The following is a 21,902-nucleotide window of genomic DNA, read 5'->3' as shown; positions in this document are numbered from 1 at the left end:
CTGCCAATGCAAGGAGACGTAAGAGATGCGGGTTCAATCCCTGGGTTGGAAAGATCCCCTGGAGGAGGAAACAGCAACCCACTCCAGTATTCTTGCCTGGAGAATCCCATGGACAGAGGAGCCTGGAAGGCTACAGTCCATGGGGTCACAAAGAATCAGACACGACTGAAGCGACTTAGCACAATCTGTAGACATCTGTCACGAAACTGTATACTTTAACTGCAATAAAATTTGGATACATCCGTTTTCCATCTTAATTGGTTTGAGAAGGCAGAGTTATGCTTTTTGTTAGTAATTATGCAAATACACAGGAAGGAAAACAGATTTAACTGCAAATACATGCATTTCTGAACTACTTCTCTAAATACATATGTACACAGCAAAGCCATCACCATCATATTAGGATTTTATCTTTCATAATCTAGTCCACCTAAAAATGAAGTAGGCTCACAATTTCTCATCTTAAATGATTTGTTTATAGTTTCAAGTTTACTATTTTCTTTAGGTTGAATCCATTTAAGAAAGTATATAGACCTTTTCAATTCTGTTTCTAGGTTCACTGAGGTGAACAATCATGAACACAGCATCTAGATAAGCTGGCTAAAGACCTAAGCCTCTATAAAAATAATGGGAGCAATGGTAAAATTTTATAACTGCAGAAACTTTTCCCCCAGAGAACACATTTAAATCAACACACAATATCTCTGCATCACAAATGGAGCTGCTGAAATCATGAAATCATTCCTGAAAGTCCAACAGCAATATACTGAAAAGAGTTTCGAGTCATCGCCCGTAATTCATCAGTCAAATCTCATTTCCAGGAAACTGGAAGTTGTGTTAGGCTGTAGATTCTGGCTCCTTGGACTCGACCAGGATCTCAGCTGTCTCAGCTTCGTCCTCCGTTCCTGCCGAGGGGAGTGGTTCCTGGGCATCCGTAGTGAAGGCGGGGGTGTGCGGCGGCGGCAGTCACGAGCCCCGGCAAGCACTGGGCGGGGAGCCGTCCACCAAGCTGGCCCTGGCCCGTGTGCTCCTCCGCCCGCGTGTGAGTCTGCTGACTGGCTTTCTTTTCTGAAGGGAGACCTAGGAAAACCAAGGGGAAAATGTTTCAGATTGAAAATTAAAGATTCATTTCTTTTCTTCTGGCTTAGGGCTAACAAAAACGTTGAGGCTGGCAAGAAAAGAAATACTTTATTCATGAGACCCCACAAGTTTACACTGCGAAAGCAAGAGGAGGCAAAGGGAGGGTTATTATTTTCAGCATTGACATATGCGTACTATTTCCTGAAATCACTTGTGGCCACTTCTGATGATGCCGGAGGAGGAATGCTCATCCTTGCTGGCATTTTTGTGGCTCTGGCATTTGCTTATGAAAGTGAGTTATATTGTTACTGTTAGGTTCAGTACTCAACCCACAGAGAGATAACTGCCAAATATACTACTTTAAAAATATGAGACTGGGTGCATTATTGCCAAAGTCATAGAAAAGATCAGAGTTGGTAGGATATAAATGTGTATCATGAAAACCAATATAAACAATTTGGAATTTTAGTAGGAGCAGGAAAAAATGCCACAAACGAGTGCCATAGGGAAGATAAAATCAAAGAAATTTACTCATGGCAACAGAATTAAAAAATCATATGAATGCCAAAAAATGGAGTTTTCCTGATTAATGATAAGGATTTAGTATGCTAAATGTTTTAGATTTGCTGCCCTGCATTTGGCATTTCAAATATGTGCTAAACTAACATTTTAGTAACAGGAAGATAAGAAGTTACTTTTTCCACATTTAACAAATATTTTTCTGAGAACTGTGGTCATTACATAAAAAAATATCCACTGGAAACTGCAAATCTTATAGAAGAAAACATAGGCAGAACTTCTTTGACATAAATCACAGCAATATTTTTTTTTGATCTGTCTAAGGCAAAGGAACAAAAGCAAAAATAAACAAATGGGACTTAATTAAACTGAAAAGCATTTGTGCAGCAAAGGAAACCATCAACAAAATGAAAAGACAAGCTACTGAATGGGAGGAAAATACTTGCAAATGATTTGAATAACATGGGGTGAAAGCTAACACAGATAAATAGCTCATATAACTCAACATGAACAAAAAACAATTGAAAATGGACACAAGATCTGAATAGACATTTTTCCAAAGAAGACAGACATTTGACCAATAGGCACATGAAAAGATGCTCATATCATAATCATCAAAGAAATGAAAATCAAAACCACAATGAGAAATCAGCTCACACCTGCCCAAATGACTGTCATCAAAAAGACCACAGACAACCAATGTTGGCAAGGAAGTGGAGAAATGGTAAACCTTGGATGCTGTTGGTGGGAATGTTAGTTGGTATAGCCACTGTGGAAAACAGCACAGAAGTTCCTCAAAAAAATTAAAAATTGAACTACCATATGATCCAGCAACTCTAATCCTGGGTAGATAGCCAAAGAAAAGAAAAGCACTAGTTCAAAGCGATATAGGTACCCCAAAGTCCATTGCTTATAAAGATTAGTATTTGTCCAGGAATATATCTACTACTTGACTTTTCATATGTTCCTGTACATGTAAATGTACTTTTGCATTCTATTTAGTATTCTTGTAGCCAAATCACTTAGTTTACTGATAGGTTGACCTTTGGAGTATTAAAGGTGAGGTGGCGTTTCTCCTATAACTCTTTTCTAACACTAGAAATAGGCATAAAATTATCTGTCGCTAAATTTCAATTAATTCTTCTCTATTCACTGAGAGAGTAAAATATTTTATAAAAGAAAAATATTGTTTTGTCCATTGGTATTGAACAATGTACAATGCCTAGTCTCTAAGTTTCTGCTGTTTCTTCCATTTCTTGAGTAGTTTTTGCTATTTACACTGGTTCTGTTATCTCTTCATACAACTGGGAACTGTAAAAAGTCCAACTAATCCAAGCCACTTACCAATGTAAAATCATCTGTAATGTTTAAATATGAAAACAGTTATTAAAGACACAAACTGAGAAATATAGATTCTGACTTTCAGGACAGATCATTAGAATTTATTTAAATACAATAAATGCAAAGTATGATACTACTACATTTTACTTAATACGGCTTAGCGGTTACAATGTGGGCTTTGGAGCCCAACTCTGGGGTCGTGTCTGTGTCCCAGCCACATGGGGTTCGACAGGTTACGTGATCTTTCTGCTCCTCAGTCTCCACATTTGCAAAACAGGACAACGGCGGTCCTCATTTCACACAGTTGCTATAAGGTTTTGATGAGATAATGAACATAAAGCACCTGAAATAGTTTCTGGCATATAGTCAGTGTTATAGGGTGAACAGTGTTATAGGGTGTCTCTTTAAAAGACAGGTTTAAGTCCTTGCCCTGTAAACATGTCCTTATTTGGGAATAGGGGCTTTGCAGATTAACATAAGGCTAAAGGAAATGGCAACCCACTCCAGTGTTCTTGCCTGGAGAATCCCAGGGACGGGGGAGCCTGATGGGCTGCTGTTTCTGGGGTCGCACAGAGTCGGACGTGACTGAAGCGACTTAGCAGCAGCAGCAGCATACTGGATTAGGCTAATGCAATATGACTGGTGTCCTTATATATATAAGAAGGGGAGAATTGAGACACAGACACAGGGAAGATAGCCACATGAAGACAGACACAGATGCTGCCCCAACCAGGGAACATCTGGGATGACTGAAAGCTGAAAGAGGCAAGGAATGACCCTCCCCTCCCTGGAGGCTCTGAAGGGAGCTTGACCCTGTCAACACCTAGATTTTGGACTTCTATTTCTGAGACTAAATTATGTGAGAGCATAAATTTTTGATGTGATAAGACACCTAGTTTGTGGTATTTTGCTATGGTCACCCCAGGAAATGAATTCAGCTGTTATTCTATCAATTACTTAACATTGGTAAAGGCCAGTTAGAATGGTTGGGTTTTGATCTTCTGTATTGTAAAGAAATAATGATGTTTGCTTACAACACAATCTTGCATGCCCACGTTCATGCGCTTCCAAATATGTAAGAACTGAACTCCAGCTTATTAGCCAAACTTTAACTCTATACCATATGAAAATTTTGGAAGGTATGGAAGTGATTGGCATACGATACAGTCAAAAACCATAGCCTTGCAACATTTCAGAAAGGAGGCAACAATGTGTTTTCAAGGTTATACTAACTCTACTGTGCCATAATTGTTCTGAAAACATGGAAATCATTTTGCATCCCATTCTGATAACAGATAAAATGAGATTGAAATATTCTTTGTAAAATCACACGTTTAAACAGAAACTGTGACCCATTAACATCTGTGGACTTCAAAGTAGAAAAATGCCATTACTTAATGCTATGCAGAGAGAAAGCCAGGAAACTCTCAAAGATTTGAAAACCTTATTTAAATCTTTAGCTCTAAAAGATTTGCTTTTCAGTGTGTCCCCAGAGCATTTTAAAATAACCACGGATGTAACTGAGAGCAGAGCTGAGCCGACGACTGTCCCATGTGTACTAAATACCTGCTGACCTTACTGTTCAGCCAGGGAGCCCTTTCCTGTGCCTCCTCCCCTCTTCAGAGGACCCAGCTCTGGCCCTCCTCCAGCCAGACTCCCCTTTACTACGTGAGCCTGCCTCCCTTTAGAACAAGCCCCAGCACCTGCAAGTAGGCCCACAGGTTCTCTGCCAGGCGACCCTGGGTCTGCTTCCAGGCCCCATGTGGCCTCTTCTGTTGAGTGAGGGGTGTATGGATGAAGTTGGGATATGCCCGCTGGGCTGTTCTCAAATTCACACTCCAGACCCCTCCCAGGGGGAGGCTGAGAGGGCACGGGTGGGGGCACTGCCCAGATCATTCCATGCCACTGTGTTCTGGCACAGAGCTGAGTGAAATCTGGGTTCTAAAGTTGACACTGGCCTTCCAGCTTCATTTATCAATAGGAAGATCAACATATTTTGGGATTCCCTGGTGGCTCAGATGGTAGAGTCTGCCTGTAATGTGGGCGACCTGGGTTCGATCCCTGGGTCAGGAAGATCCCCTGGAGGAGGGCATGGCAACCCACTCCAGTATTCTAGCCTGGAAAATCCCATGGGCAGAGGAGCTTGGCCGACTACAGTCCATGGGTCACAAAGAGTTGGACATGACGGAGTGACTTCAATTTCACTTTCTTTTGCACCCACCTTTGAAAAATCAGAAGGCTCCATGTGTAAAAATCAGAGTCACTATTTAAGGTTAAATTATAATAAGAGGAATCACAAAGGAAGATGCTAAGATAAAAATATCCTACATATATTGGGGTCAGAAAAATAGATCTGTCATGAGTATAGGAAATTAATAAAAACCAAGAACTAGGACAATCTATAAAGCACATGTACTAATTGACATTAATTTAAATATCCATATTTTTAAAAGGATCTTTTTTATTTAAACAAAATACTTAAAGTATTTATTATATAAGTAAAACTTAGAGCAATTTTCAGAAGTAGTTTCTGTTTATAGACTATCAAAAACAGAATATTATTTTTCTACAATTTTCTTCCCACTGCTTGAATTTTTGGTATTTCTGGCCCCAAGCACAGGCCATATTGACTAGCACTATATTCTTGAATAGTGGAGAATAAATATATTAGTCATATAATGAGACAATAGAAATATCTTTATAATAAAAAATTTTTTAACCTATATATTTTAAACGATACCACAAAATTATTTTCAAGAATTCTGAGCAATTTCATTGTCTCTGCAAAGCAAAAGGAGCTTTCCAATGAAATGAAACAAAAACTAACAAGAATTACCACTGAAATTAATTAATGGTACAAGCAATGTCTGTGACAGGGTGATTTCAGAGCTTCTTCCAAGTCTCAAGACCTGGCTTGACCTTGGAAATAGCATCAGCTTTGGAAACTAGAAAAGGAGCAGCTGGATTTTTAAGTAAGGAGTTTCTCTCTATGATGGTTCTCTAGTCATGATCAACCCTTTCGCTGCTATAGACAAGCCACAGTTAGCTGCAGAGCTACCTTGGAAATAGCATCAGCTTTGGAAACTAGAAGAGGAGCAGGTAGATTTTTAAGTAAGGAGTTTCTCTCTATGATGGTTCTCTAGTCATGATCAACCCTTTCCCTGTTATAGACAAGCCACAGTTAGCTGCAGAGCTGTGTTGGTACGGAGGTCAGGTTTCAAATGGTAATATCCCTTCAGTTTCTGCCAGGACTGCTCAAGCAGGATTTATCTTACAACACATTTATTACGCACTTATTCTTATGTGGGCTCTCCTGGTGGCTCAGGCAGGAAAGAATCCGCCTACAATGTGAGAGACCCGAGTTTGATCCCTGGGTTGCAAAGATCCCCCGGAGGAGGGCATGGCAACCCACTCCAGCGTTCTTGCCTGGAGAATCCCATGGACAGAGAAGCCTGGTGGGCTAAAGTCCATGGGATTGCAAAGAGTCGGACACAACTGAGCGACTAAGCGCGTTCTTACACAGCGCTATGTCTTTTACCCGTGAGAGTCTAAGTGTCGAATGAGAAGCACAGATAATACACGCTATGACTTCCTAGGAAGAGGAGATTATTGAGGGTTAGGTACTAGTCCCATAACTATCCAAGATAAGACCCCAATTGTCATTTTTCTATCTATCATTTTAGAAAATGTTTAATATAGTGAGAGAGGTAGGTTTTCAAGGGCACTATAGGATGTGATTCAAAGCACAGGTTTTGAAGTCTTAATGTACCTGGAATCTAATTCCAAGGCTAAATTGTCCTAATCAGTTTCCTCATCTGTAAAATGGTCACTTTATAGCATTGCTGTGAAGATTAAAACAATGTTTTAAAAGTACTCAGGCTGCTACATAATGAAGGCTAATTTTTCATGGTAACTTTACATCTGTAGACCATGTCACACAACATGTTTTACATCACAAAGCTCTATATTTCTCATCAAATAGACAAAAATCAGTTGGTCTCACACACTGACTATAAAATTACATATTTGCATATTATGTAGTTTCTGAAGGTCATCACGATTCATTCCTGTTTTGTCTAGTTATTAGGTTCTATGATATTGGTCCAAGATGAATACAATAATGATATATAAATGGTTTTATGATATTATTGAATTTTCTACTGTATAATTTTTTGTCTAGTGATTAAACTCCAACTCAGGAGAAAATATGTTTAATATTCATTCCAGATCAATATAGTATAAAATGGGAAATTATAGTTGGGTGGCAACTCAGCTGTTGTATAATAATGGATTTCAAAACCATAGACATTATGCAACAACCATTGTGGTTAATAGACGCCTTTCAATTAAAAGCTCTCCATTAAGACTTGAACCCAAGAACCTTATTAAAGCCAATGGTCATATTAGCAGTAGAAAAGAAAAAAGAAAGCACTACGGTCTTCTGGTAAATATACAGACATTTTATTATAGAGTTCTCACTCTCTCTCTTTCTTCTGCATAATGCTACTGTTAGTTGTGGCCTTTGCCACTCCCACTGCTTCTATGTACAGCTGTCAAGGTTGTGTACTGCACAAGCGTAGGAAGCTCCGCTTATGCAGGCTACCATGAAAAGCCCCTGGACTTGTGAAGTTCCCAGCCGGAGAAACTACATATGGTATCCCTGGCCCCTACTTCCACTCCATACTGGACTCCTTGTACTAGAAACTAGAATTCTGTGGCCTCAGATATGAACTAAAGGAGAAAACATTTCAAGCATGGCCTGAAACTGGACTATGGCTCGTTTTCAGCTTTTCTAGATAGATTCCAATATCTGGATACTAACAACTTAAAGAGTTACAGGTGTGTGCCATGTTGCAATTTTTAAATATGTAGCAGACATTGCTGACTTTTGATTGCATGTGATGAGAACAGAAGTGGGATTATGATTATAGCCCAGTTTATTCAGCCCACTTCTGGGTGGCCTCACGAGAGCAGAGAAGCAAGCAGCAGAATGTCTAGCAGGTTCTGAAAAGAAAGAGGAGTGTGATAAACCAGAGAAAAATAAGACAAAAGAGTATTCTTATTTGTGAGTACTTTGTAAGTGACTTTTTACTGTTCTCCAGCACACTTAAGAGTGGGTGTTGTGGGCAACTCTGGCCTAAACTTGGAGTCTGACATTTAGTCATTAGGGAACTGAGCTTTTGGTTTTGTCTGTCTGCCAGTGACATTTGAAACATCTGTCTAGCAACCTCAACCTGAAAGAGTGATGTGCATCGGTACTTCGTAGTAGAATCACAGAACTTTGCTGCTGTTATTGGTATAACAGAGCTCTGCTGGAATCTCTAACCCCAGATGGAATACTGACTCTGAGACAGAATAGGAACAGAAGTTAGAACGCAGATCCATGCATTTCTGCACTTGAGCATTTTCTTTTTCTAAAGAAGTTTGATTTAACTCCAGGCGCATCACATTAGAGCTGTGTTTGCAACACAACTTTATAGTGGGTTCTCCCCAAGTCCAAGTGAATGCATGTTGAGTAAACATCCCCCCCAAAGATCCTATTAAAATGTAAACATGAAAGAATGCTCAATCCAGCTGTGGTCTTACCACTTGCCTTGTGCTGCACATCTGGCGGAAACTGGTCAGGAGCATACCATTGGTAGTCTGGCTGTGTAGAACAATAAAACATTATTATAGCAATATGGGCTGCAAACCAAACACGGTGGCACATTAAAAATATAGCTGTTCTATGTGGCTTTATTACCCAGGCAACACAAAAGTAGTTGCTACCCAAACCTGTTGCTCCCTTATCTCCCTGATCACTGTTACCATCTTGCTACCCACCCCCCTCCTAAATCCACTAAGTGTTCGGTCAGAATTTGGGATTCTGACTTTTTTTTTTTTTTTTTGAAGCAGATGTGTTTTGAATATGTGCAGAAGTATAAACACATTTGTAAAAACTTACTATAGCCCATAAATAAAAGAATTTATCATCAACAAATGTTCTCTTTTAAAACCCTCACACAGGAGGTAACAGGAAGACCAAGACAAAAATGTACAAATTGAATGTTTTCCAGGGAATCAAGGAAGAAATCTCAGCCATAAGGGCATGGCTTATGGATGGTAAAGCAGGGAGAAACTTTCCTTTTGTACTGTTCCTCTGCAGAAACTGTTCTAAATTGCTTAGTTTAGACTAGAGAGGCAATGAGAAGACAGGGCACACTGGGATTCTGCTCTTGGAATTTCTCCTAGATGTACGCCAATTAAGAACAGCTAGATATTGAACCTCAGGGAACCTGTCAAATGAATTGCATTGAAATAAATATAAACTATGGGAAGTCCTGGGTGTTCATTGGAAGGACTGATGTTGAAGCTGAAACTCCAACACTTTGGCCACCTGATGTGAAGAGCTGACTCATTTGAAAAGACCCTGATGCCGGGAAAAATCGAGGGCAGGAGGAGAAGGGGATGACAGAGGATGAGATGGCTGGATGGCATCACTGACTCGATGGACGTGAGTCTGAGTGAACTCCGGGAGTTGGTGTTGGACAGGGAGGCCTGGTGTGCTGCAGTCCATGGGGTCGCAAAGAGTCAGACACGACTGAGCGACTGAACTGAGCTGAAGTGATGGGCTTCCCAGGTGGATCAAATAGTAAAGAATTTGCCTGCCAATTCAGGAGATGAAGGAGATGTGGGTTTGATCCCTGGGTTGGGAAGATCCCCTGGAGGAGGAAATGATAACCCACTCCAGTGTTCTTGCTGGGAAAATCCCATGGACAGAGGAGCCTGGTGGCTACAGCCTATGGGGTTGCAAAGGGTCGGACACAACTGAACACAAACAAAATATAAACTATAGACCCGAATTTCAAAATATAGGTCCAAGGCCAGAATATTGTATTTACCCACTTAGAAAAGAGTAGTCTCAGCTTTACCCAGGAGGTTAGTCTGTCTTCCTGCTCCAGATGCTGGTCCCTGCCTCCTCTACCTCTCTCCCCAAGACACAGTGAATATAAAGCTTTTGTTCTATTATTCAATTACCACCTGAAAATAACTCAGGAACATTTTCTCTAACAACCAGCCAATAGGGAGCATTTTACAGGGCTGCCAGACCACTGAAAGTAGCCTAAAATTTCAATTCCTGACAAGCATCCTGACAAGATGCTAAGAAATACTGGATCTGGGGCAGTCTGACTCCACTTTACCCTCACTCAGACACCTAGGCTCCTGGCTCCTTTTGGTCCATGAAAAAACTAAAGGAGGATATGAGATCATCTCTGTTTTTCATCTCCTCATTTATTTTTAGATGTCTCAAATAACACTGGATAAGTGACGTGAGCCTCAGTTTTATATTCCAGCATAGCTGCCAAAAGAAGGTGAATATATCATAATTTTACAAACACTATTGCATGGGCTTTAATTCAGGCTTAGAAATAAGCATGAAACATGAAATATTGTTTTAAAATGAACTCTAGGAGTTTCTGTACTTTTTTCCTTATACTGAGATTTTGTTTAACTGAATACTGCTTGAAAATGTAGCCATTACATGACTTGGAATCTGGTTTCAAATACAGACCTTTATTTGGTGATAATTTTATGTGATCTGGACTGCCTTATTGCTGAAAAGACTCATGTGCTTTTGTAGTAGGTGAATTTCTATCTTCTTGAAGATTTGAAGTAAACAGTCATTTTTACTTCCAGGCAAATTTGAATGATTCATTGGCTTTCTAGTTAATCTTCCACAAGAGCATTTCCCCTCAATCCCCTAACCTGTAGACAACTAAACTCCTTAGTAAATTTTTATCTCTTTATGTTTCCCATAGTATTAATTTCCTTCTATAGTCTTAAAAATTTTTTTTAATGATAGCTGTGTTTGGAGATTCTCAGAACTGTTTCTAATGAAAAGAAAAAAGTAAGTAAACAGGTAAAGAGAAAAACTGGAGGGGGAGAGCAGACAGAAGCAGCAATCAACAGCAACACAAAAAGCACCAAATTCTCATCTGTGCTCTGTGTCACACCAGGGTCAAGTAAGAGATGCTCATTAAATTCTGACATCCTTCCGCCACCCAAAGAGTAATTATCTCCTCTCTTGGAAAAGGGCTTTTGAGTCAAAAGCCTTAAATACAAAAGTGTGAGAAGTTTCAGGCAACTCTGAACTCCTTGACTGTTCTCCTAGGGAAATCCCAGTTAAAATTTCAGATTCTTTGCATAATCAGAAATATGGTTAATAATAACTAAGGGAAAAGAGATTGTCTGAGCCAATCCAAAAATGAAGAAAAACACATGATTTATTTCCTGCATAACGATTCTGTCTGTGTAGGCAAAATAGAGAATAGAGACAAATTTCCAGACCATGGGGGAGGGTGGGTGGAATACTGCCATTGAGAAGGAAAGGGAGGGTGTTTTGGGTCTAACTTATTCAGGTTGACTGTTCAAATCAATTCCACTCACAAATAATTGCTTCAGTATTCAATTCATTTTGCCTGGGTAGACACAGCCATAGAAAGCAACTTAAGTGGGTCACTTTTTCTTGAATCCTTTAAGAATACCCTTTCAACTGGAAAATGTCAAAGACTGTTTTGCACAGATGTAACCATATTCACAGTAGTTGAATATAAGTTTACAACTGAAAAAGGCATCTCCCAGACTGTTTTGTTATGTTCGCCTTGCTTTTCTTTATGCACAGAAATGTCTTCTTTGGGAGAGTCAGGTGTGTCATTAAAAATGACCCATATCAAATGGTATGTTTGTTCATGGAATTTTGGCTCACTTTGATACCTTTCAGTGAATGTATTCGTATTTATATGTCCTGTAGTTGCAGGGTTCCAAAGATACTTAGACCGTACACTGACCACCGTAACTCTGCAAATCAGAGCCCAAGATGAATAGAGGCTCTTTTTGTAGAAAATAATATGTGCCAGTATTCCAGAGAGAGACACCATTTCTACCAAAAGAGAGTATTAGCACGTATTAGAGGCATGGCACGTGATGGTTGGAATGAAGGCTCTTGCTTACTGGGCGCTTCTGTAGGTCCTGCACAGCCCCAGGGCCCATCAGAAGGTGCGGATCCCTCCGGTAGAAATTCCAGTCGCAGTTACAGGTTGGGAAACACATCTGAGGAGAAGAATGCTGTTAGTTCACCGAAAGCAGTGCACCTGGGGAGTCACACTGACCCTTGCTTTATACAACCCCGAGGTTTGGCTGAAATCTTAAGGTTCAGCCTTAATCTGGCATAATCAAAATTCAAGATAGGAGGTCTGTCAATGCAGATCCTGAGATAGATGAAGCCACAGGCCAAATTTTATTCAAAGTGAAACTATAGTTATTTCTCCATGTTGGAGATACTAAAAATATTTGAAAAATGTATATAGAGTTAACTTTATGTTTCTGAGTTATCTTCACAGAGTCCTCACTTAAGAAGAACCAATCTTTAAGTCATAAAACAAATTTTCCTAAACTGCAGCCAGAGACTCCAATGACATAACTAATGTCCAGAGAGGAAATGAGGAATTAAGAGAAAGAATATTCATTCCTAAGTCTGCTGGAGAACGAATGGAATGGAATGCTCTAATGCCCAAGAAGATATTCTTTCTCAAAAGAAAGATGAAGTCTTTGATGTTGTTTTCCACTGTTGGTGGAAGCAATTGTATGAATTATCGAGGAAATATATTTCTCAGGTGTTTGTAGACTATGAAGAAATTTCTGTTTGCATGAACACACACTAAGGCGTGTGCTCCTGTTGAAACATATTCTGTAAAGCATGTGCTCTTCTGGAGTATTAGGGTCTAGAGGCCTTGGTATCTAAGTATTATCTCTCCAATGACATTTTAATTGATAATGAAAAGCATGAGTTGTCCTAGGCCCTCTGTAGCAGAACTTGAATCTGCCTTTAATTGGGACCACGAGAAACTGCTGCATTTGGGAATAAATGTGAGTAAAACTCAGAGTCGGCATTTCTAACATGACAAGAAAGTTGTGAGTAAGGATCAACATACCTGTTTTAATTGCCTCTCTAGTTTTTCTTTTTCCATCTGACAAGCTTTTATCTGTGGACAAGACAAAAGCATTTGTGTGTTAGAAAGAGCTGATGTCTTAAAGCAATTCCTGGCCCAGTTGGCAGGGATCTGCTCAGAAATCCAGGGGCTGAAGCCCTGATAACAATAATGCCAATAAAACGAGTTGAGTTTTGGATTTTCCAGGCATCAATTGGTTCTGTTGTGAAATTTCCAAATGAAGTTTGCAAAGTTGGGTATTTTAAAACTGTTATTCCCACTTATTGGGACCATTGCAATTCTGTTTTAGGTTGATGTATTTAGCTCTAGGTGTGAATGTAGATATAGACATAAATGTGGGCATAGAAATAGCTTCTACTGCTTATCGAATGTAATTGTACAGTCAATTGTATAGTCAAAAGCTTCCACAATAAATTTTAGAAGTTGCATATGCACTTAATACATGCCAGACACTGATCTAAGTGCTTTACACTTAATAACTCACATTCAAGCCTCCAATACCCCTAAATGACACTTAAAATTATGATTCCTATTTTACAGAAGAGGTCACTGAGGTATGAGATGCTGCGTAACTTGTTCAAAGTCACAGTTATACTTCATCTGGCAGAGTCACCCCCCCCGAATTCCCCCAACATCTGACGCATCTAAGGAAAGCTGGCTTTTCTTGCACTCCTTAGTCACGCTCTTGTCATCCCTGAAGTGAAAGTGAAAGTGTTAGCCACTCAGTTATGTCCGATTCTTTGCGATTTCATGGACTAAAGCCCACCAGGCTCCTCTATCCCTGGAATTTTCCAGGCAAGAATATTGGAATGGGTAGCCATTCCCTTCTTGAGAGGATCTTCCCAACCCAGGGATTGAACCCAGGTCTCCTGCATTGCAGGGGGATTCTTTACCATCTGAGCCATATGATACCTTTCCAAGTCCCACCTATGGAATGATTCTCTCCTTTCAGTTCAGTTCAATCTCTTAGTCATGTCCGACTCTTTGCAACCCCATGGACTGCAGCACTCCAGGCCTCCCTGTCCAACACCAACACCTGGAGTCTACTCAAACTCATGTCCATTGAGTTAGTAATGCCATCCAACCATCTCATCCTCTGTCATCCACTTCTCCTCCTGCCTTCAATCTTTCCCAACATCAGGGTCTTTTCAAACAAGTCAGTTCTTCATATCAGGTGGCCAAAGTATTGGAGTCTCAGCTTCAGCATCAGTCCTTCCAATGAACACCCAGGACTGATCTTTAGGATGGACTGCTTGGATCTCTTTGCAGTCCAAGGGACTCTCAAGAGTCTTCTCCAATACCACAGTACAAAAGCATCAATACTTTGGCGCTCAGCTTCCTTTATAGTCTGACTCTTACATCCATACATCACTACTGGAAACACCATAGCTTTGACTAGGTGGACTTTGTTGGCAAGTAATGTCTCTGCTTTTGAATATGCTGTCTAGGTTGGTCATAGCTTTTCTTCCAAGGAGCAAGCGTCTTTTAATTTCATGGCTGCAGTCACTATCTTTGGTAATCTTAGAGTCCCCCACAATAAAGTCTGTCACTGTTTCCATTGTTTCCCCATCTATTTGACATGAAGTGATGGGACCCAATGCCAAGATTTTAGTTTTCTGAATGTTAAGTTTAAATCCAAATTTTTCATGCTTCTCTTTCACTTTCATCAAGAGACTCTTTAGTTCTTCTTTGCTTTCTGCCGTAAGGGTGGTGTCATCTGCATATCTGAGGATATTGATATTTCTCCCAGCAATCTTGATTCCAGCTTGTGCTTCATCCAGCCGAGCATTTTTCATGATATACTCTGCATATCAGTTAAATAAGCATGGTGATAATATATAGCCTTAATGTACTCCTTTTCCTATTTGGAACCAGTTTGTTGTTCCATGTTCAGGTCTAACTGTTGCTTCTTGACCTGCATACAGATTTCTCAGGAGGTTGGTAAGGTGGCCTGGTATTCCTATGTCTTTAAGAATTTTCCACAGTTTGTTGTGATCCATACAAGTCAAAGGCTTTGGCATAGTCAATAAAGCAGAAGTAGATGTTTTTCTGGAACACTCTTGCTTTGTCTATGATCCAATGGATGTTGGCAATTTGATCTCTGGTTCCTCTGCCCTTTCTAAATCCAGCTTGAACATCTGGAAGTTCTTGGTTCATGTACTGTTGAAGCTTGGCTTGGAGAATTTTGAGTATTACTTTGCTAGTGTGTGAGATCAGTACAGTTGTGTGGTAGTTTGAATGTTCTTTGGCATTGCCTTTCTTTGGGATTGGAATGAAAACTGATCTTTTCCAGTCCTGTGGCCACTGCTGAGTTTTCCAAATTTGCTGCATATTAAGTGCAGCACTTTCACAGCATCATCTTTTAGGATTTGAAATAGCTCAACTGGATTACATCACCTCCACTAGCTTTGTTTGTAGTGACGCTTCCTAAGGCCCACTTGACTTCACATTCCAGGATGTCTGGCTCTAGGTGAGTGATCACACCATCGTGATTATCTGGGTTGTGAAGATCTTTTTTGTATAGTTCTTCTGTGTATTCTTGCCACCTCTTAATATCTTCTGTTTCTATTAGTTCCATAACATTTCTGCCCTTTATTGTGCCCGTTTTGCATGAAATGTTCCTTTTGTATCTCTAATTTTCTTGAAGAGATCTCTAGTTTTCCATATTCTATTGTTTTCCTCTATTTCTTTGTGTTGATCACTGAGGAAGGCTTTCTTCACTCTTGTTATTCTTTGGAACTCTACATTCAAATGGGTATATCTTTCCTTTTCTCCTTTGCCTTTCACTTCTCTTTTCTCAGCTATTTGTAAGGTCTCCTCAGACAACCATTTTGCCTTTTTGCATTTCTTTTTCTTGGGGATGGTCTTGATCCCTGCCTCCTATACAATGTCACGAACCTCCGTCCATAGTTCATCAGGCACTCTGTCTATCAGATCTAGTCCCTTGATTCTATTTGTCACTTCCACGTATAATCATAAGGGATTTGATTTAGGTCATACCTGAATGGTCTAGTGGTCTTCCCTACCCTCTTAAATTTAAGTCTGAATTTGGCAATAAGGAGTACATGATCTGAACCACAGTCAGCTCTCAGTCTTGTTTTTGCTGACTGTATAGAGCTTCTCCATCTTTGGCTGCAAGGAATATAATCAATCTGATTTCAGTATTGACCATCTGGTGATGTCCATGTGTAGAGTCTTCTCTTGTGTTGTTAGAAGAGGGTATTTAGTATGACCAGTTTGTTCTCTTGGCAAAACTCTATTAGCCTTTGCCCTGCTTCATTCTGTACTCCAAGGCCAAATTTGCCTGTTACTCCAGGTGTTTCTTGACTTCCTACTTTTGCATTCCAGTCCCCTCTAATGAATAGGACATTTTTTGGGGGTATTAATTCTAGATGGTCTTGTAGGTATTCATAGAGCTGTTCAACTTCAGCTTCTTCAGCCTTACTGGTTGGGGCATAGACTTGGATTACTGTGATACTGAATGGTTTGCCTTGGAAATGAATAGAGATCATTCTGTCATTTTTGAGATTGCATCCAAGTACTGCATTTTGGACTCTTTTGTTGACTATGATGGCTACTCCATTTCTTCTAAGGGACTCTTGCCCACTGTAGTAGATATAATGGTCATCTGAGTTAAATTCACCCATTCCATTCCATTTTAGTTTGTTGATTTCTAAAATGTCGATGTTCACTCTTGCCATCTCCTGTTTGACCACTTCTAATTTGCCTTAATTCGTGGACCTAACATTCCAGGTTCCTATGCAATATTGCTTTTTATAGCGTTGGACTTTACTTCAATCACCAGTCACATCCACAACTGGGTATTGTTTCTGCTTTGGCTCCATCCCTTCATTCTTTCTGGAGTTATTTCTCCATTGATCTCCAGTAGCATACTGGGCACCTACCCACCTGGGGAGTTCATCTTTCAGTGTCCTATCTTTTTGTCTTTTCATACTGTTTATGCAGTTCTCAAGGCAAGAATACTGAAGTGGTGAAGTGGTTTGCCATTCCCTTCTCCAGTGGACCATGTTTTGTCAGAACTCCCCACCATGACCAGTCCATCTTGGGTGGCCCTACATGGCATGGCTCATAGTTTCATTGAATTAGATAAGGCTGTGGTGCATGTGATCAGATTGGTTAGTTTTCTGTGATTGTGGTTTTCAGTCTGTCTGCCCTCTGATGGAGAAGGCTAAGAGGTTTATGGAAGCTTCCTGATGGGAGAGACTGACTGAGGAGGAACCTGGGTCTTGTTCTGATGGGTGGGGCCATGCTTAGTAAGTCTTTAATCCACAGCCCTGCTCATCAACAGAAAATTGAATTAAAGATTCTCTCCTTTGGTCCTCCCATGTAGGGTCTTACATTTATTACATGTATTTTTGGTACTCCAGTGTGTACTATGTTCAGTCAATTCTCATGATTCACAGTAGTTATATTCTATAAAGTAACCATGAACACTGAAGTAGCAAACACTGAATCACTGCTTCCAGGGAAATGCAGGCTTAGGTTCCTACCAGCCTCTGGTCATGCCATTTTTGTTAATCACTCAATACATAATCTTGTTTTACTGTGTGTTTCTGTTAAAGATACCTTATTTGGTGTTCAGTCACTCAGTAGTGTCCGACTCTTTGTGACCCCATGGACTGCAGCACACCAGGCTTCCGTGTCCTTCACCATCTCCTGAGCTTTCTCAAACTCATATCCATGGAGTCAGTGATGCCATCCAACCATCTCATCCTGTGTCATCCCCTTTTCCTTCTGCCTTCTATCTTTCCCAGCAGCAGAGTCTTTTTCCAATGAGCCAACTCTTCACATCAGGTGGCCGAAATATTGGGGCTTCAGCTTCAGCATCAGTCCTTTCAATGACTATTCGGGGTTGATTTCCTTCAGTATTGACTACTGTCAATACTTGATGTCCAAGAGATTCTCAAGAGTCTTCCCAGCACCACAGTTCAAAGGCATCAATTCTTTGGCACTCAGACTTTTTTATTGTCCAGTTCTCACATCTGTACATGACTACTGGAAAAACCATAGCTTTGATTATATGGATCTTTGTAGGCAAAGTAATGCCTCTGCTTTTTAACATGGTGTCTAGGTTTGTCATTGCTTTTCTTTCAAGGAGCAAGGGTCTTTTAATTTCATGGCTGCAGTCACCATCCAGAGTGATTTTGGAGGGGAAAAAAATAAAGTCTGTCACTGTTCTCATTGTTTTCCCATCTACTTGCCATGAAGTTTAGTAAGTCCTATAGATCCGTAAACAATAGCGCTATATTCATCCCTGAACGAAGCTTATCTGACATATATCTTTTCTCCAGTAGGCAATTTGCAGCTTTCCGGCACTTAGGAACACTGGATAGCACTTCAGCACTAGCTTGAGGGCCATTAAAACATGAGATCCCCAACAAAAAGCTCAAAAATGTGAAAAATGTGGCACTAAATAGACCATGAAAAGAACACTTTTTACAGTATGAGAGCTGAAAGAAGAAGGCAGCGCCACCGTTTGGACTTCCACTGGGAATCAGTGTGTTAGGAGGCTCAAGGATTATGCTGCTCTGTACAAGTTCACAAATGAACTTAAAGGTGGTCCAAGAATTGATTTTGGGGTGGCAAATATATTTTAGTGAGTAAGTGAATTCACAAAATTGGAACCTGCAAATGATGAGGATAGACTATATAGGTTCCCCTCACTATACTGTGGGCCTTTTCGTAGCATTGATTATTTTTTAGTTCCTTTGCAGCGTATAGCAGAATGCCTTGCAGAAAGAAAGCATCAAAATTAGATATCATGAGGCACTGAATGTGGCAGGCTAATTATAAAACTAAATGAAACTATTATAAATTCTCCCTTCCAATAAACTATTTATGAAATACCAGTGAGCCATGACTTGGGCTGGATGTTATTAAATAGATTTTTTTTCCACTTAATCTTGAGAATAACTTTGTGAAGTCATGAGGCAAGTATCATTATATTTTACAGGTGAGTATGATGGTGGTAAGAACCCACCTGTGAATGCAGGAGACTTAAGAGATGCGGGTTTGATCTTTGGGTTGGGGAGATTCCCTGGAGGAAATCATGGCAATCCACTCTAGTATTCTTGCCTCGAGAAGACACAGACAGAGGAGTCTGAGGGCTACAGTTCACAGGGTCACAAAGAATCGGACACAACTGAAGTGACTTAGCACGCATATGGTGAGAGAAGTTAAGCAACTTATTTCAGAGACAGAAGTTTTGGAATTACATGGAACATTTTAGAGACCATCTAATTCAATTTTGTCATTTCACAGATGAAGAAAAGGAAGTACAGGAAAAAGTTCAATATTTACTCAAGGTCCTCCCCAACTGTTAAAGCAGGCATGCACATCAGATTTATCCTTAGATTTCTTCTAAGCATCTTTCATTTTGCCACACTGACTATTTTTACCAGTTATTGCCTTAAATGATAGGAGGCAGGGATAGGAGGTGATAGGAGGAATCACCGTCCTCAGTGATAAGAGGAATACACTCTGGTATGTAAGCAACGAGTACCAGGTTGATTTGACCTAAAAATTCCTTTGGTCAGGTGGTGCATTTGGTCCACAGGTAATAAACCACTCAGATAAGTACTCTATTATATTATGGCATTTAACCTGCTGTTAATACAATTAACACAGATTGTTACATCATCTATTACATTCTGTGAATTCTATCATACTTTTAGCTGAGTAAATGAGACTTTTGAAGAATAAATGCTTGTACTATCATTATAAAGAAGATTTTGATAGTTTTAACATATTACTAAGATTCTCCTTTAGTTCATAAGCACAGTTATACAGCACTGTGATTAAACAACATATTCATTTTGTTGATATCAAACAAAAATGACAGATGACACAGAAAATCACTGTGGATTATAGTCTATGACATAAATAGTTGATTGTGTGTTTCTAGCTGTACTAGAGTTTCTATAATGGGAAAAACATTGCCAGTCTAGTAAATACTTATCATCAATCTGATTTAATGTAGTAGAATGAATAAAATTAAAATATGGCAGGAAGTAAAATGATTTGTGCAGTGACAAGTTCAAAGAAATTAAGACAGTTTTGCATGTAATACATAAAAATTGAGAGCAATTTTCTAAGAATAATCAGAACATTTCTCACCCACTGTTATAAAAGTAGGTTGCATGAATTACTTTTGGAAAAAGCATTTTATTATGTTTTTACCATTATTTTATTCCCTCTAACTTCTTAGAAAGAAATGGTTGTTCCAAATAATTTTCCATGTGAAATTAGGAATTTAAAGTTAATCCTTAAAAAAGATGTCAAAGAAGAAACTGAATTTAATTCACAGTCTACTTTGTATTAGGAAGAAGAGTATGACAAAAAATTTAAAATCTCCTCTGAGACTAAGAATCTTGAACTTACGGAGCTGTCACAGCACGTCTCACAACAATTTCCTATTTATTGAAACACATTGCATAATTTTGCAAATTAAAAATTTGGTGATTCCTTTTCTTTTTTTGTGTTCCCTGGTGGCTCAGAGGATAAAGCATCTGCCTGCCATGCGGGAGACCTGGGTTCGATACCTGGGTTGGGAAGATCCCCTGGAGAAGGAAATGGCACCCCACTCTGGTATTCTTGCCTGGAGAATCCCATGGACAGAGGAGCCTGGTGGACTACAGTCCATGGGGTCACAAAGAGTCAGACACGACTGATCGAGTTCACTTTTTTGTTTTTTTCACTTTTCTTTTCTTAAGCCTAAATTGTGTTAGCTATATTTCCCTTATTAACATCAATATTTACCCGTTATGGCAACTTCTTGAGTCTATGTTTAATAAATTCTATTGTACTTAATTTTAGCATGCTTACAGTTAATATTCTGTTCTAATAAAGTGGCTTATATTATCTGGCTTCCTTGAGAGTGCTCCAGTTACGTTAAATCTGGGAATCCACTGAACAAAATTCCTGGTCTCATTAGCTATATAAATGACATTCATTATGCATGTTTTTGGAAGACAGGAACATTCCAATGTAGTCCTTCAAAGAAAAATGGTAAGAATTTAGAAACAACTTCAATGTATTGGAGTGTTTCGTCTTTGAATTTAAGTGCTATTTAGTTCCAACTCTCATTCTACCAAGATAAATATTATGAGAAAAAAGATCAAAAGAATTGGATTTTGTAAAAGACTTTGGAATCCAATTTCTTGGATAACTCTTTAATATACTTAAGTTAAAAGGAATCGCCAGTCATTTTCATCTCTTTATAAAATTGTTTACAAATGATTTCATCCCAGATGTTAATCTCTCAAAAAAAATGGCCATTAACAGAAGCCAAAATATCTTGATTTTTTAATGAGAAAATAAATATAAAATACATATGTGCTGGCAAAGGTTATTTGAACTTATACCTGAGAATTCAGCTTGTTCAACTGGGATTGAGAAGTCTGAATAATTCGCTGTAGCTCTTCTTTTTCTTGATTAAGTCTTTCTCGGTCTAATCGCTCCTTTTTGAAGTCTTCTTCATATATTTGCACCTAGGAAATGTTAACATGCTGTTACTGCTAGCTTCCTTTTCTCTTAAGCCATTTAAATGAGTTCAGAAGAGATGCTGTCTGGGTTTGTCCAATCTGAGACATGGATGTCCTCTTTTCATGAATATTTCTTTATGGTGGGATTCCATCTTGATACCTGTGACTATAATTTCATCTTTTAGTTTGTTTAGAATGGCACTTTCTCTACTTTTTTCTCATTGAGCAGTAATTCATAAGTAAATTCATGGATATTTTGAAAAAAAATTCCCTTCACCAATATTTCTATTGCATATTACATGACTGTGAGGACACCTTGACCCCCCTGACTCCATCAATGTTAAGAGTCACTGTTTTGGAACAAATCACTCATCTCTAAAACAAGGCTTTGACATAAATATTGCTTGAAGTTCTTCAGTCAGTTTACTGACAATAGCTAAGCGAAGCCACTGACTACTGACATGTCAAA

At 39.3% G+C, this 21,902-nt stretch overlaps 1 protein-coding gene across 2 annotated transcripts in view; it reads right to left on the bottom strand.

Moving 5' to 3' along the window:
* Window positions 1-230: 230 nt before the first annotated feature.
* TNIP3 (TNFAIP3 interacting protein 3) overlaps window positions 231-21,902 on the bottom strand; it is a 121,231-nt gene continuing 99,559 nt past the window's right edge. For both annotated transcript variants that reach the window (XM_069593361.1, XM_069593362.1), the window contains 5 exons: window positions 21,314-21,439; window positions 12,912-12,962; window positions 11,932-12,030; window positions 8,527-8,587; window positions 231-1,080 (listed from right to left, as the gene is read on the bottom strand). In XM_069593361.1, the coding sequence (XP_069449462.1) occupies window positions 887-1,080; window positions 8,527-8,587; window positions 11,932-12,030; window positions 12,912-12,962; window positions 21,314-21,439 (531 nt within the window). In that variant the 3' untranslated portion in view covers window positions 231-886. The remainder of the gene's footprint in view (window positions 1,081-8,526; window positions 8,588-11,931; window positions 12,031-12,911; window positions 12,963-21,313; window positions 21,440-21,902) is intronic.

Source organism: Ovis canadensis, chromosome 6 (assembly GCF_042477335.2).
Source record: "Ovis canadensis isolate MfBH-ARS-UI-01 breed Bighorn chromosome 6, ARS-UI_OviCan_v2, whole genome shotgun sequence".
In the NCBI taxonomy this organism is placed as follows: domain Eukaryota; kingdom Metazoa; phylum Chordata; class Mammalia; order Artiodactyla; family Bovidae; genus Ovis; species Ovis canadensis.
The sequence above is the reverse complement of the archived record's forward strand: the minus strand, read 5'-3'. Positions and strand labels throughout refer to the sequence as shown.